Consider the following 17,074-nt stretch of genomic DNA (forward strand, 5'->3'; position numbering starts at 1 on the left):
ACACTGTGTGGCTGTGGTGGAATGTAATGGGGTCTGTGTGGGGAAGTAATTGGGGTTGCTGTGGGGTGTGTGGTTATGGGATTAGGGTATGTATTTGGAGGTGTGAGGTGGATTCTGTACTAACCCCATGCACCCTGGGATAGGATGTGTAGGCATGAGGGATGAATTTCAGTGTCCCCCTTTGAGGTCTGAACAACACAAACAAAAAAATAGTCCCTCTTCTCTGCATCTGATACTTTTGTTTTTCTCATTGCTGTTTTTTAAATGAGAAAAACAAAAGTATGTTAAAATAAAATCCAGTCCATTGTGCACAAAGAGTGTAACTAATTGTATCAACATTGTTCCCTCAAAAATCTCTTCAATCCTGCCTAATACTTTTTGTAACACATTGTTAGGAGAATGAAAATATCATCTATAAAATCTCCTTTCTCATAAATTTACATATATGTTTATATTATGTTCTACTCTTAATTATTGAGTCTACTTTATATTTCCTATTGCACCCTGCAGTGCAGGCACAATTGTTATCAAAGCCATCTTAATACTTAGCAATCTAGCATTCTGACCCAGAGTCCGCTAATCACAGATGAAGATACAGGGAGAAGCAAGAGATGAGATAGCAAGATACTATCCTAAGTGGTGGATGATTAACAGAAGTCTTCTTATGGGGGAGAAAATTGGCATCAATTTGTATGATACTGATAAGTGCTTCACCCACTGCATAATGATGAATTGTTTGTGGGATTTTTTTTTTTGTTTTTTGTCACATGCCTTTTGTTCAGTCAGTTACTGCTAGCATTGCCTAAGCTTACAGAAGAAACAGCTTCCTGGTCTTGATTCTCCTACATCAGCATAAACCTATTGAAGTCAGCTGAGGGAGTTGCACTGTTTTTGTTTTTTACACTGGAGCAAGTGAGATCAGAATCAGTTCTAAAGATCTTGTTGGAGTGGGAGCCACTAGACCAGTGGTTCTCAAACTTTTGTACCGGTGACCCCTTTCACATAACAAGCCTCTGAGTGCAACCCCCCATATAAATTAAAAACACTTTTTTAATATATTTAACACCATTATAAATGCTGGAGGCAAAGCAGGGTTTGGGGTGGAGGCTGACAGCTCGCGACCCCCCAGGTAATAACCTCACGACCCCCTGAGGGGTCCCGACCCTCAGTTTGAAAACCCCTGCACTAGAATGATATAGTAGCAAAAGGGATTTTTTAAAACAGAGAATGAAGTGAGGGAATGACACAATACATAGAACTAGACTGGGAATTGTGAGTTTGCAGCAAAACTTTCCCATGCTGGTCACTTCCCCCTCCCCTCCAAAAAGCAGAAGCTGCTTGTGTGTTTGGGGGCTGGGTATGGAAATTGTAGGGAAAAGAGGAAGCTAAAAGGCCTGTGCCTCAGCAATCCTGGCTGGTTAGCTAGCAACAGGCTGTGGAAAACAGCTTGTTAGCTTACCAACACCTCAGAAAAGGAATGAGAGGCTGGGGGTCATCAGGTGGTGGTAGAGGAAGGAAGGAAGCTGTTTAGAATACATGCTAGGTATGAAACCAGGATTTTATAAACGCTTTTGGTCTTTTCTCTCTTTCAGATGAAGGTAATTAAACATTCTGAGCAGATCCTAAAGACAGCATTGATCTCCAAGAACACACAGCTTGTGAAGCTGTATGAGAATCTTGAGTCTAGGGAGAAGTGTTTGCTGAATGAAGCGTTTCAGCCAGACAGTGTTCTCTTCAGACCCATCACTCTTCATTCGGAATCAGACTGGATCTCCTCACACCCTGAGCCCACCCAGGACTTTGAACAGTTTTATAATGATCCTTACAGAAGCAGACCGACATCTCAGAAAAGTGCCATTTATGTACAGCCCATTGGTAATGTCTAACTGTGATCGCTGAACCAAGCCATCTGTGTCTTTAATATGCCTGTCCCATTAAATATGAACTAATTAGGTTATATGTTCCAATTTTCAAATAAAAAGACTTTACAGTAGATCTCAGACAAAGTGGTCTAGTGGTTAGAGCAGGGGACTTGGGAGTCAGGACTCCTGGGTTTTATTCCTGATTCAGACATTCAGCTATGGTGTTATGGAAAATTCACTGAAGTCCTGATCCTGCAAGCGCTTATGGATGTGCTTAACTTTACTCATCCGAGTAGACCTATTAGAGTCAATGGAACTGAGTCATGTGAGTAGAGGTAAACTCGTCCATAAATACTTGTAGGATTAGGCCTTTTTGTGCCTCGGTTTACCCATGTTCAAAATGGTGAATATTTAATTAAGCATTACTGGAGTGTTGTGAAGCTTAATCAATGTTTACAATGTGCTTTGATTTCTTTGGATGAAAGGTGCTATAGAAATGCAAATTACTGTTATTTAATATTTTTTTTCCTGTAGTGTGTTGCATAGAGACATGTCATCAAGGATTACAGTAAATAATATAGATGGATTTACGTCTTTCCTGGTAGCTTTCACAGTTTTTGATTAACTTGTGTATAAAATTGTGTTTTTAAGAAAAACAGGAACAGTCATAATCTTGGGAAAGGAAACCCATTGAAGGTAAAAACAAACCAACAAACAAATACAATATGCTAAATCTCAGTCCTTCAGTTTCCCTACTCCATCCATATTTGATCAGTGTTTATGGGAGTTGCCATTACTCTTAAAGCTGAAATTTTAATTACAGTTATGAGTAATGGATTCACTATTGCAGTCTACAGCACTGACGTCAGTTTCTGTGTTGCCGCTTGTGGGTAGCATTGTATTGTTTGGTTGTTTTTAATATCCAGTATCTCAGCACTTGACAGTGATAAACAATGCCCTTATTTAAAAAACAAACAAACCTCCTGCTTCATTACTGTACAATAATCACCCCAAACATGGCTGTATCGTTGTTATGAGATGTAGTACCTTGGAGTATTGTAGTAGAATTTTGTTTTTAGGCTAAGGGAATAGAAGTTAATAAAATAAAGAGAGGCTTTCTTGGAATTGCATGGAAATGGTGAAAGGTTACAATTGTGTTTGTGCCGTGTTCTATAATATTGCTCGTATTTTCTGTTTATAACTTGGGGTAAATGTGATGTTCATTAACAAACATGAAATAAGAGGGAATATTCTTTTTGGGGGATTTAAAAAAAATATGAGTTGATTGAATGAACTGCCATAGCAGGTTTATAACCTGATGTTATTTTGGACTGCTTATATAGGTTCTTTTGGGGACACCAAAGTTAGTACGGAGGATTATATGAAATGGTTGAAGGATTATTGTGAAGCCTTTTACTATGGCCTATCTGTAAAAATCCTGGAGCCGGTTCCTGTTTCACACACAAGTTGTGCTTTTCGAGTGAATGAGTACACATGCAATCTGCAGATTCATGCAGGTATGTAGGGAGAAGGAGAACAGCATCAAATTCAGAACCACCTCATTGCTAAAAGATTGGGATAATAAAGAAATGAAAACTGAGTTTCTTGACACTCTAAGTCGGGGTGTTGTGATGATAAATACATTAAAGATTGTGAGGTGTTCAGATACAACAGTATGGGGGGGTTATATCAGTGCCGTAGGCAGACACAGAGAAGGATGGATAACTTCAGATTCTTTGTCAGCAGCTCACCAGAATCTCCAGTCATGATGTGACCTACAGTGTAGTGGAGAAGTGTGGCTTAGTTGTTTGAGCAAAGTCTAGGGCCTGGTCCACACTAACCCCCCATTTCAAACTAAGATACGCAACTTCAGCTACGTGAATAACGTAGCTGAAGTCGAAGTACCTTAGTTCGAACTTACCACGGGTCCAGACGCGGCAGGCAGGCTCCCCCGTCGACTCCGCGTACTCCTCTCGCGGAGCAGGAGTACTGGCGTCGACGGCGAGCACTTCCGGGATCGATTTATCGCGTCTAGACAAGACGCGATAAATCAAACCCAGAAGTTCGATTATACTTACCTCCAGGTCTGGCGGTAAGCAGACCTACCCTAGGACTCAGTAATGCAAGATCCTAATCCCAGCTGTGGTTTCAGACCTGATTCTGCAACCTTTATTCATGTGAGTAGTTCCGTCGCCATCAGTGGCGTTATTCATTCAAGTCAGAGCATCCGCATCAGGCTTCACAAAAGCAGCTGTGTCATTTGGTTACAGCAATAGAACACATGCCTGGTAGTGCATTCAGGCTTGATCACTAAGTTCCCTAAAGTAACCAAATGGTCAGCTAGCCAAGTCGTTTTCTCTTGAACGTTAGTTATTTAAAACTAAAGCAAATGTATTGTATGAATCTAAAGATCAAATAGATACATTTTCTTTGGATACTGCCATGAAATCACTTGATTACCTATTCATAGAGGTTTTTAAGGTCAGGCTTGACAAAGCCCTGGCTGGGATGATTTAGTTGGGAATTGGCCCTGCTTTGAGCAGGGGTTGGACTAGATGACCTCCTGGGGTCCCTTCCAACCCTGATATTCTATGATTCCCTCTGAAGCACCTGGCATTGGCCACTGTCGGAAGACGAGATACTGGGCTAGACGGACCTTTGGTCTGATCAGTATGGCCTTTCTTCTGTTTCTAATGTTATCTTTTTTGACCCTTAGAATGTCAGTCATGGTGGTGATTTTTGTGATGTGACTACTAGAAACTTTCCTGAGACCACCAAGTGTTCCTCTGACTTCTAGGACATTTAACCTGCAATAGATTCAACCATCTACCTTTATTAAGCATCCTGACCACTCTTGTAAAACAATAATTCACTGCATTGAATAGAAAAATATTATCTACCCTAAGGGCTTGTCTAGGCTTATTGCTTTGCCAAAGCTCACTATGAAACTTTCAGTGCCCTTTAGCAGGGTCCACGTGGCAACTTAATGCACAGCAAGCTAGTGTACTGTAGCTTTCTGTGCACTAATATAGTGTGTTGACAAGCCCCGATTCATCCTGATACCAATGCTGCAAGCAGAACTCCCATTGGAAATTCTGTGTATGGAGGGTTTTTATAGGATCTGACCACATGTTAGCAGCATTAATGGCTTCAGTTTGATAATGTGGCTGGACCCCTACATCGCACAATCCAGTACTCCAGTATCCCTTTCAGGAGTCTGATTTTGTCTTGTGTACTCCCAAGTTACACCTCACTTAAAAACTACTTGCTTACAAAATCAGACATAAAAATACAAAAGTGGCACAGCACACTATTGTTGAAAAATTGCTGACTTTCTCATTTTTACCCTATAATTATAAAATAAATCAATTGGAATATAAATATTGTACTTACATTTCAGTGCAAAGTATATAGAGCAGTACAAACAAGTCATTGTCAGTATGAAATTTTAGTTTGTAGTGACTTTGCTACTGCTTTTTATGTAGCCTATTGGAAAACTAGGCAAATATCTAGATGGGTTGCTGTACCCCCAACAACACCTCTGAATACCCACCTGGTTGAGAACCATTGGCATAATCCTATGACTGCTTTCACAGGTTTCCTCTGTGGTGACTCATGCTTCTTTTGAAGGGAGTTTTTTTCTGTTTATACAGGGGACCTCTTGAAATACCTAAAGAAGAAAAAGCCGGAAGATGCTTTCTGTATTGTTGGGATAACAATGATAGATCTTTATCCAAGGGAGTCCTGGAATTTTGTCTTTGGCCAAGCCTCATTGACAGAAGGTATTGTGTCCGGAGTATATCAGTGGAGAAAACTAAAATGACTCCAAAATGCTAGGAATCAATTTACTATTAAAATGTGTATAAAATATGATAGATATGGGAAACGTGAATTAAACTGATATATAATTTATGGGTATATAATTTTAAAAATAGTGTGTGATATTGTTCCAACTCATACAGTTCAAAGTCACTACATTCGAAAGACAGTCAAAAAGTAAGAAACAGTTTTGATTGATCTGCTGTTAAAAGAAAAATCCCTAAAACTTTGTTCATAACTTCAAATATGTTTCCCTTTCTATACCGAATCTTGTTGGATTAGTTCACGGCCCTAAAGGGGATTTTTTGGTTGACACAGTTGGGTTGGTGTTGGTTTCTCTTTGTTTAGAGAGTTACAGAAGTGCCAAAGAAATTGAGTTCACATTTTCAAGATGTCATTTTTCATACTCTGGTAAGTAGCAGTGCATTTTGCTTTTTAAAACAAAATCTTATGCAAATAAAGAAGGCTTTGCTGCCCAAAGAACTTAAACCCAGCTCAGAACATGTCAACGTCTGTCCAAATCACCTATTTTTCTTTGATTCCTTACTGCCACAAGCAGAGTGTGGGCTGAAAAAGAACAGCCAAAATTAGTGAGTTGGTGCTACAAAGACTCTGAGGACCTTCTGCAACACCAAAACCCCTTGGCAAAGGGTCCCCTGTTCTTTGCAGACAACTCTCACCTCAGACAAACCCAGTACACCAAACATTGTACAGGATATTTATCCATAGAGAGAAACGTAAGCTATCTACAGAAGACTCATGACTTGTCAAGATTCATAATCATTGTGAGATGTATGTATGGGATGGATATATATGAAATGAGAGAGCAAATGCTTTATGACTTGCAGTAAAAATTAGTCACTGGGGTTAATGCCTGTTCCAGGATGGGGGAGTTGTCACCCCTTGCTGTTTAGCTGAGGATGCAATGCAAGGCTCAGTTTAGCTTTGTGCAATAGTAAGACTTTGAATGGGAAACCATCAGAGCCAACTGCAAACAATCGAAACCACTTGAAGATAAAAAAGGGACTTTACAACAAGACAGGGGTTTGCCCTGTCTCTGAATAGGAACAAACGGTTGGTTTCAGTATAACAGGAGGAAAGACCCTCTGGATCGATTCACTAAGGAAACCCCTTGTGGAACAAGGGTGTTTTCATGCATGTTTGCATCATGTTTCTTGGTAAACCAGACAGCTCTGCAATAGCTCAGTGATTTGAGCATTGTCCTGCTAAACCCTGGGTTGGGAGTTCAATCCTTGAGGGAGCCATTTAGAGATCTGGGGCAAAAATCTGTCTGGGGATTGGTCCTGCTTTGAGCAGGGGGTTGGACTAGATGACCTCCTGAGGTCCCTTCCAACCTTGATATTCTATGATTCTATGGTAACAGACTGACCTTTGTGGGGAAAACCTACTTTGTTTGGTAGGAAAGGTATTTATTAATAAATATAGACCCAAGTTCACATTTTGTGATTCTGTTTTGCACTGTAACCATATGTTTCCACTGCTCTCTTGTTTCTAGTTAAATCTTTATTCTTTCTTACAATAAAACAATACTAGCTTTATTTCAGTGCTCACAAGGACTGTGTGGTTTACAGGAGCGGTGGGTTAAGATAAAACTGGAATACACTACTCCTTTGGGAGCAGAGGATCTGGGATTTCTGTGAGTTGCCAGTGTCATAGGAGAATGATCCAAAGGAACTTGGGGAGGGGGGGAGCACCTATTGCTCACCTGCAAGGGGAAGCTAGGGCTGGCATAGTCCAGAGGAGAGGGCTTCAGTGGCTGAAAGGCTGATGGTGTTAGAGAGATGATGCCCAGCCAGGCAGTGGCAGGACTTCCTCATGCTGGAGGTAGGGGATAACAAGGGGACTCTCAGTCTTGAGTACACTAAGAACCGTCACACCCTCTATCTAACAGGCTACGATATGGGCGATGTCTTTCAGTAGGTATACTGGAAATAAGAAATATTTTGACAGGTTAGTCACGCAGCAGATGTAATGTTATGTACACTTTTATGTTGTGTACAATTTTAAATGAAAATAACTTTAAAAAAAAATCTTGCAGTCTTATGATCTAGTCTTCCTTGTACTCCTAAATCTCCCGGTCACACAAAATCAGAATTTGGCATTCCCTAGGAGTATTAAGCCTCTAGCTTGTCATAGACTTTCGCTGTTGCAAAAACACCCAAATGATTGTTAATGTGATTTTTTTTTTTAATGCATAAAATCATCGTAACATTTAGACTGTTTGGTTTTGAGTCTGGTGTCACTTTACTGTAAAATAGGAGTCAGTACATCAAGGGCAATGGAGTGACTCCTGCATTAGTGAAAGGAAACTCAGGCCCTCTCTGTCCTGATTGCATGTTTGCAGCATGAGTTCACTTCATGGACCACAGCAGCCTTTAGTCTCTGATACCCAAAATCTACACCTCAAAATATTGTTCTTTGGCTTTTTCACCATAAAATAGAGTACCTGTGGTATTCAAAGCAAAAATATAAAACATTGTCTCATCTTAGCTATTCCAAAAACATGTATGCTTGCCACAATCTGATCAGGCCAGTGACAGGGTAAAATGGTTTGCTTAGCGGCAGGGCTGAGTGGGCATGTGTATTTAACTGCAAGACTGAGTTGGCATAAAAAGCAGTCTTGCCATGGGTCCAATTCTGTACTCCGTTATAATTGGACAGCTGCATTGATTTCCTTGAGGATTGCTGGACAGAAGTGCAAGTAGATTTTGGTGTGACATCTCTCCAAAGCACAGTGTCAGTAGCTCTGTCTGTTTCTCCAGAGTCTGATTGCTAGCAATCAAATCCAGTTTGCATAGGTGCTTCTGATTTGACTCATTCTTCAATTCCCAGCTTATGGGCCTGATACAACAAGCACGCTGTTTGCCAAACTCCCGTAGAAATCAGTGGAATTGCCCTTACTTACACGTGTAGTGAATTTGAAATTTTTTATATGTTGATTTTCTTTTATAATTGAGATTCTAACTTATTTAACAAAATACTGTTTGAAAAGAATCAATTGACTTATCATGTTCACCTGAGAAAAGGTTCACAGTTAAGATTTTGGCCCCGTTATGTATATTTTTAATTTAAACAGTATTTTTTCCATTTCAGTGTTGTTGTTTTTTATTTCCCCTATATTGGCCAGGTGACTCCAGAAATGAGGACTCTAAATGATCTATGTATCACCTGTGACAAAACCTGGCACAGGCTCCAAGTCAGCAAGGCATGTGACTAAGTTTATGAGTAGCCCAGTGGACTTGAATTAAACTTCTCCCACATTTAAAGTTAGCCCCATACTTAAGTACCTTCCTGAACTAGTCAATACAGCTTAGGGCCAGATTCTGGGAGGTTTTGAATGTGCTCATTTGCCACTGACATCAGTCTCAGGATTGGCCCTAATATGGCTATGATCAAAAACTTGGGAAAACCAAATGTTAGTCAAAATACAAAACAACTCCAGACTAAAACAAAATGAGCAAATGAATAAGACAAAAATAAAACAGGACCAAAACAATGAACCAAATTCTAAATTAAATGCAGGGACCATGCACGTAGGTCCAGTACACAAGCTCATTCACTGATATCCAGAGCTGCCTTACAAGGATGTCAAGTATCAGAGGGGTAGCCGTGTTAGTCTGGATCTGTAAAAAGCAACTAGGACTCTCTGTTGCTTTTTAAAAGGATGTGTTTCCCAGTGCTACTAGACTCCTAACTTCAGAACTGCCTGCCTGCCACAAAATGTGCCTTCAGAGAGCATTTTTATTAGGTGGAGATGACCTCTGAACCCAAAATGAGACAAGTATCAAAAACTAGATTTCTTTAGTTGAAACAGAAACATGAACTTCCAGAGTTGCCTGGAACAGCCTCATCTACCCTTTTAGGTAACTTTTAAAATACGTTTTTAATGATATTTTATAATAGTGCAGTTTTAACACTGAAAAATTAAGCCATCAGTCGGAATCTCTGCATTGAAGTTGAAAGCTCAGCCTTAACTCTAGCCCCTCCTCTTGTGCTTTATAAAGTATGGTCCAATCCTGGGAGATGTTGAGAGACTCTGCAGCCAATGGGAGATGGAGGTGCTCAGGGTCAAGCTTGTACATTGTTTGAGGCAAGGCCTATGTCTTCTGATTGATACAACAAGGCACCCAGCATGCTTTTGGAGGCTGTAAAAGACTCATACAATCTATAATATATCCTGGAAGAGGTCTTTTTTTGTTTTGTTTTTTTAATGTAAAAATGTCAGCACTGATTTTAATAAAAACGTTATACACACACAGCCGCAAAATACCTCTGAGCTTCAACAAAGCCTGCCGAATTTCAGCCTAAAATAAATTAATTTAAGAAAATAATTATTAATTGAAAAGGAGTGGCTAGAATGGAAGTTGGAATTCCACCTGCACCATAGTGTGTGCTACGTATGCCAGCTATGTGCTGGCTAATGCCGGAATAGCATTTAACAATAGCAATCTGTATTCACGTAGCTGTGCTTCAGAAAGGGCAGAGATTCTAAAAAGGAAGTTGCACCCACTTCACTCTGCTGCACCCATTCTATTCAGTAGCTAGGCATAGAGGGTGGGATCCATGAAGGGACTTAGGCGTTACAACACAGCACCTAACTTCTGGCACCTAGAAAATCCAAGAATATCCCTGCCATCCACCAAGCCAAGTGAGGTGCCTAGGCTTCCTCTACAACAACTGGCTAATTAAAATGAATAGATTGGGGAGGGAAAAATCTGTCTAAACCTGATGAAAATATAATAATAAAAACAAGTGTTCTCTGTTCTCTCAGCCTTTCATGAGCAATTTAAACAGATTAACATAAAGTAAAGATCAAGCGTGGCTTCTGGCTTTGTAGTTGGTTGTTTTAATAATTGTTTTTTAATTGCCTGGCAGTATGGATCATTGTGTTTGGTTTCTTCAACAGTGGTCCGTGTATTTGGGACAACATTTGTTTGTGTTTGGTGTCCACTCAGATGAATGGTGAATGCGAAGCAAATGCTGTTTGTGCTCAAATTGCAAATTTTTCCATGCGCCGAACAGCTGGTTCAAAGATAAAGATTTGGGGCTTGATTTCCCCATTGCTAAATGTCCCTTTGGCAGTGGTGTAACTCATTTCATCTAATTTCAGTAGAGTTATGCCAACTTTAAAAGTGGAGTAATACATTGGTGACTCAAGGCCATGGCTGAGACCCTTCTGAAAATTCAGCTAATTGAGCATAAATTCACGTGCCAAAGAAGCCCATATGCAGTTGCTGAAATTAACTAAGAAATAGTGGTAACTCTTCATATTTTCTGTCTGTTTAATGTCAGAGAGCTAATGTCCCATTGTGCACCTTTGTTCATAATCCTGCTTTAGGAGAGAAGTCTGTAATCCCTTATTATACAGTAAATCACCTGATACCATTCCAAATTTGCAAACTCTAAATTTAAAATTTGAGTGAAGTTTGAGACCAGTGTAAAATAATCTGCTGGATTCTTTAACACTTTAACGTTCTCCACAAACTTCAAATAATGTTGTAAAAACAATATTTTACATGCAGCGCCAGGGGCTTTTTGACTAACTGCATGTGTTCTTTGGATGCACTTTGTTGTTTAGTTTACAGTTTGACATATAAAAGCTGAGATACATGGTGTTTTATGCTGAAACAATATGTCTATTTATTGCTAATATGTAAAGTCTCATAATTAAGGCTAAGTTTTTTGTCATGGATATTTTTAGTAAAAGTCAGCGACGGGTCACGGGCAAAAAAGAAAAATTCACTGAAGCCGTGACCTGTCCCTGACTTTTACTAAATATATCCCTGACAAAATGGGGATCTGCGGGTCCCCACGCTACCTGAAGTGGGGCAGCTGCACAGGGACTAGGAGCTGCCTGCAGCTGGGAGCTGTGGGGTACCCCTGGCCACCCACAGCTCCGGGGGCCCGCAGCGGCCGCAAGCTTGGGGGTTCCCCTACTGCCCGCGAGCTTGGGAGTTCTCTGCTGCCCGTGGTGGCCAGGAGTTTGGGGGTTCCATCAGCAGCTCTTGGGGCCCCCGCCACCTGCGGCGGCTGAGAGCTCAGGGGTTCCCCCACCATCGGTAGCTCGGGGGGGCCCCCACCACCCATGGCGGCTGGGAGATCTGGGGGTTCCTCTGCGGCAGCCAGGAGCTGTGGGGTACCCTGCCGCCTGTGATGGCTTAGAGCTCCAGCAGCCGCCAGAGGTGGCAGGGGTACCCTGCAGCTCCCAACCACCGTAGTCTGGAGTCAGAGGTCGCTGGAAGTCACAGATTCTGTGACCTCCGTGACTAAATCGTAGCCTTACTCATAATTGCTGTTGTGCAGATTTTCAATTAGATAAAATGCACTGGGAAAATGTTAAAGTACCCATATTCAGAACCTATCTTATGACGCCATCACACACACATTTTGGAGACTCTCTCACAATTTGTAGAATTACCACTTGAGTTCATTTCTGCAGGGCTCTTGCATTATAGAATTTAGCATCACTTCACGGTGGTAGGGAACTTTTACCCTGAAAAACTTTAGGTGTTCAGTGAGTTTAGGCACTTACACGGTTTGCTGGGAATTTTGTGGATTGCAGTGGAGCCCAAACTGTGTCTTAGGTGCCCAAGTACTGTCGTGAATCCCACCCCAAGTTCTCAAGCTACATTTAACGTCTGGCAGTCTGCATTTTTTGTCTGTAAACTTAAACATGATGGTGAAATTTACATTTATTCAGCACTTCTGAGGAACACTTGCTGACTTTATTGGGTGGTGTAGATGATTGGTACCTTTCAGGATCTGTCCTGCTTTGTGTCATGGAGAAAATCACACAAGGAAAATCATCAGATCTAAAGCTCCTTAGGGGAATGTCAGAGTATGACACACACACAGCTGGGAAATGCAGAGCTAGAGCGCTCCTTTTGACCCCTAGATATAGTGGGCACCTGCCCTTTTTGCTACTTGTTTGTATTGTACTGTGTTTTCTTTATGTGCAAGGGGAGCTCTAACTGTTATTGTAATCTTACTTATTTTTTTAAGTCAGTTCCTCTCCCTGGGAATGGCTGTGACCTTCTGGGCCATGTCTCTTAGGGAGGCTGGAAAGTTTTGCTTTCACACTCCCCATTTTAACTTTGCCATCCTCCAAGCCTTTTAACTCAGCCATCCTTCTGACAGGATACACATGGATGGATACTTTTTGGAGGCCCATCATTGCTGTTACATGGTCAACTAGGTGGGTCATTATTGGGCAACACAAGGCAATTCCTCCCTCAGTGGCAATTCCTTTCCCCCTGTTTCACTTGTACCCCCCTCAAACCCGAGGAATGAGAGCCAGGTGTGGAACTCCCATACTGCATTGCAGAGTTAAGGCCCTGAACATTCTCGTGTGTGTACATCATTGTTTCTCTTTCTGCTGCTGCTCTACACAGCACTTCTCTCTTTATTATAAGTCAGCAATGATTCTCAGTAGAAACTTTTGATCATGTGCGGTGTAGGCCTGCTGACTTCTTACATGCAGGACTCCTGTTGATGACATCAGGATTTTATCCTGCAGGAATAGATTTTCAAATGGACTGTTTTTGTTTTTACTGCAACCTGGGGTAGTTAATGTAAAGTAGGCACCAAATGCCCCTGATAATTACACACACGAATGTGGGGAAGGGAGCCTTGTAAATTGTGTTTGACAACCTGAGTCATCCACTCCTTTCTGAGTCACTGTGAATCAGTGGTGCCACAGAAGTCATTTTCCATCTCAGTGAATAATAGTGCGAGGCGCTGGCCTCATGTCTTCCTCATCACATTGCTAATTATAACATCCAAAAGGACATAAATAGCCTAGTAATGTTCAGTGTCCCACTACATTGTTTTTCACAGAGACCTGTCATACAGGAAATGCTCAATAGTAAGGTGCCTTGTACTTCAGTTATTCCTGCAATAATTTTGATTTGACAGCTCAGAAAAATCAGCACAGTGGGAATATAATGGACTCACTACAGGTCTGTCACATCTTACGCTGGGGTTAGGTTCCACAGTCAGCGCGTAAAGCGAAAATCGCGTATAGTCAAAATTACATCGAGTTCAATGGTGGGCGGAATCGCCCGCACTACAGGTACAGTATTAAAATTGTTGTTTTTCTCATTTTTTTGTTTTTGCCAACCGCGTAAAGCTGAAAGCGCGCATGTTAAATGCGCGTAAGATGCGACAGACCTGTACGTGGAAGATCTGGATTCATTAATTGAAAAGGAACTGTACTGTATCTGTGGCATAGATCCTGCGTAGTGTAGTGCATTTCAATAATATCGTCCTATGGTTAAGATACAAGACAGGCAGCCTGGTGTTTTGGATACTAATCCTGCCTTTGCTCCTGATTTTCTCGGTGGCCTTGGACAAGTTACTTAATCTCTCTGTGCCACAGTGTATCCCTACATGAAATTAATGTCTGTAAAGCATGGTGAGATGAAAAGACGCCATATAAGTGCAAAATATTAACAGTCATAATCGTGCCTTTTTTAAAGACTGTGCGTGTGCAAAATCATGTGCGCTATGGGATCCTAAGTGTGTGTTTTCCCCGTTTTTGAAGATTGTGTTATACTGTCAATATGTGACAATTATTTAGCACCTACATCTGCAACTCTTGCTCATATGAGTAGTTCCACTGAAATCAATGGGATTACACAAAGGAGGAAATGCTACTCAACATGAGTAATGTTAATTGGGCTTTTAAACATCAAGGGAATCTGAGTGCAAGAGCAACAAGGAGTCTGGTGGCACCTTAAAGACTAACAGATTTATTTGGGCATAAGCTTCCGTGGGTAAAAACCTCACTTCTTCGGATGCATAGAATGAAAGTTACAGATGCAGGCATTATATACTGATGGTTATATACTGAAACACCAATTTCAATTATTTTGGTAATTTATTTAATAATACCTGTCAGTATATAATGCCTGCATCTGTAACTTTCACTCTGTGCATCCGAAGAAGTGAGGTTTTACCCACGAAAGCTTATGCCCAAATAAATCTGTTAGTCTTTAAGGTGCCACCAGACTTCTTGTTGTTTTTGTAGATACAGACTATCACGGCTACCCCCTGATACTTGAGTGCAAGAGGTTTTTTTGTTTTGTTTTTTCAGATCTTTGCTCTGAGCTCTGCCAAATCCTTCTTTGACCAGAAGAGGTCGCTAGTAGTACACGTAAAGCACTTTTACTACTTCTGAGAGGCTGCTCTTTGTACTGCTTTCCAGGGCTATAAACAGTGCACTGCTAAACAGTAGCTAGTTTGCTCAGAAATAGATGAGGGTAGATCTACTTGTCCTTCTGTGCTGAGCCATAAACTGAAGGGTACATTCACTAGAACACGTGGCAAAGCAAAATGGTACAATGTATATTATTTTATATTTTGATGCTTCCCGTGTTTGAAGACTTCTGTGTATCTAACACAATGTAACTCAAAACATAGAAGTGCTCTTTTGGCATTGACTTAAAATAGCAAAGCTAGGACTTCAGATCATTGTAAGTTTAATCACAGTTGTGTTTGCGAGTAGGGCTCAACTTATAACTGCTGGCAATTACACTCTTCACGAGTCTTCACAGAGAAACCAACGCGCAGACGTTGGCCTGTTATAGGCAGTCTGGCTTGCTGGGAATATCAGTGTAGGCAGGGAACCGTACAGCGTGGAAAACCCCTGGTCAGGAGAGGGAGAGAGATGGCTGCCCAAAAGAGGTGCTGGTTGAGGAGCCTAGAATGCACCCTCAAGGGACCGCGGAGCAAGAATACGGGGCAGTTGCCCTGAACTGTGAAAGGTTTCAGAGTAACAGCCGTGTTAGTCTGTATCCGCAAAAAGAAGAACAGGAGTACTTGTGGCACCTTAGAGACTAACAAATTTATATGCATATAGAATGGAACATATATTGAGGAGATATATATACACACATACAGATATATCTCCTCAATATATGTTCCATTCTATATGCATCCGAAGAAGTGGGCTGTAGTCCACGAAAGCTTATGCTCTAATAAATTTGTTAGTCTCTAAGGTGCCACAAGTACTCCTGTTCTTCTTTGAACTGTGAAAATGTCTTCTCTAATAGAATTCCTTTTTGATTTCTTCTTAAGGAATGGGGATCTTCAGCTTTGCCAGGTATGACAGTGACTTTTATAGTGCGAGCTACAAAGGCAGACTGAAGAGAGTCAAGAAGCTTCCCTCAGCAGACTACTCAGTTTTTGATGGCTATTATACTCCTGTAATCAGCAGTCTGCTGCTTCTGAGGTCCTGCAAGGTGGGTGCCTGTTGGGCTCTGGAGAGTTACTGAAAGCCTTAAATTTCTATTTGGAAATAAAAATAGCTTTTGTTTCTAAGGGTTTAATTCTCCTCTTGCTGGTGTAAATCAGGAGCAACTCCAGCAAAGTCAATGGAGTTACACCAGTGTAAATGACAGCAGAATCTGTCTCTTCAGCCTCCAGCCCTGCATTGGAGATCAGGTGGCATGTTCAAGCTGATATTCCTTACACTTGTGTCTATTACTCCTGCACCGAAAAAATAAAAATTCTGCATACAATATTGTAAAATCCTGCACATGTTATTTGTCAAAATAACACTACATAATCACACCAGTTTCAGTTATTTTGGTAATTTATGTACCTGTCAGCAAGTATGTCTATAACAATACAGAGACACACAAAAATTCCCACAGGAGTAGAGAGTTAAAGAAACCCCTATGACAATCCTGTTTCTCTGCCCCCTCTCCCACAGAGCTCTGCTGGGAGCCGGAGACCTACAACTTCTCCCCCCCCCCCCCCCCAGAGTCTAGCCATGCCCCCCCCCACAGCTAATACACCTGAAACCCCTACCCCTACCCCCTCCCCCCCGAGCCCAGCTGCAGGGTACCCCCAGAGCCCAGACACCTGCACCCCTCTGCCCCCAGAGCCCAGCCATGGCCCCTGCAGCTCCAGACACCTGCTCCCCTACCCCTCAGAGCCCAGAGATCCCAAGGGAGAAGCAGCCTGATGCTTGGTCCCAGGCTTGTGTGGTGTTTTCTGAACGCTGCCATCTCTTTCCGTGAGGGTGTGCTGAGAGGTGCTGCGGTCAGGGAAACCTCTAACTCCCTCCCCCTGGTAGTGTCTTCTATGTGTGAACTGGGCTCTGCTGGGTCCTGTGCCCCCTAGTGGCGTCCAGCAGCACTGCCGCCCATTTCTGTGGGGGAAAGGAAATTCTGTGGGCACAACATTAATTTCTGCAAAATTTTGCATTACACAGTGGCGCAGAATTCCCCCAGGAGTAGTATATGGGAGCAGGGTGTTCTCAGTAGAGGGTACTTGGAAAGGGTGGATTAAAGCAAGATCCGTGAGTCTGAACCCTGGGTTGAGAAGAGGCCCAAGAAGTGACAAAGTTTGGATCCAAGGATACAGTT

General features: G+C 41.7%; 1 protein-coding gene across 8 annotated transcripts in view; it reads left to right on the forward strand.

Annotated features, from left to right (window-relative positions):
* Window positions 1–17,074, forward strand: part of GNA13 (G protein subunit alpha 13) — an 83,568-nt gene that overhangs the window by 63,831 nt on the left and 2,663 nt on the right. For 6 of the 8 annotated variants that reach the window (XM_065563665.1, XM_065563667.1, XM_065563669.1 and 3 more), the window contains 4 exons: window positions 1,593–1,875; window positions 3,206–3,379; window positions 5,516–5,644; window positions 15,780–15,943. In XM_065563665.1, coding sequence (XP_065419737.1) covers window positions 1,593–1,875; window positions 3,206–3,379; window positions 5,516–5,644; window positions 15,780–15,943 — 750 coding nt within the window. The remainder of the gene's footprint in view (window positions 1–1,592; window positions 1,876–3,205; window positions 3,380–5,515; window positions 5,645–15,779; window positions 15,944–17,074) is intronic. The other 2 variants (XM_065563666.1, XM_024104618.3) reach the window with 1 other exon arrangement.

The sequence above is a fragment of the Chrysemys picta genome, chromosome 12, assembly GCF_011386835.1.
Source record: "Chrysemys picta bellii isolate R12L10 chromosome 12, ASM1138683v2, whole genome shotgun sequence".
Lineage (NCBI taxonomy): Eukaryota > Metazoa > Chordata > Testudines > Emydidae > Chrysemys > Chrysemys picta.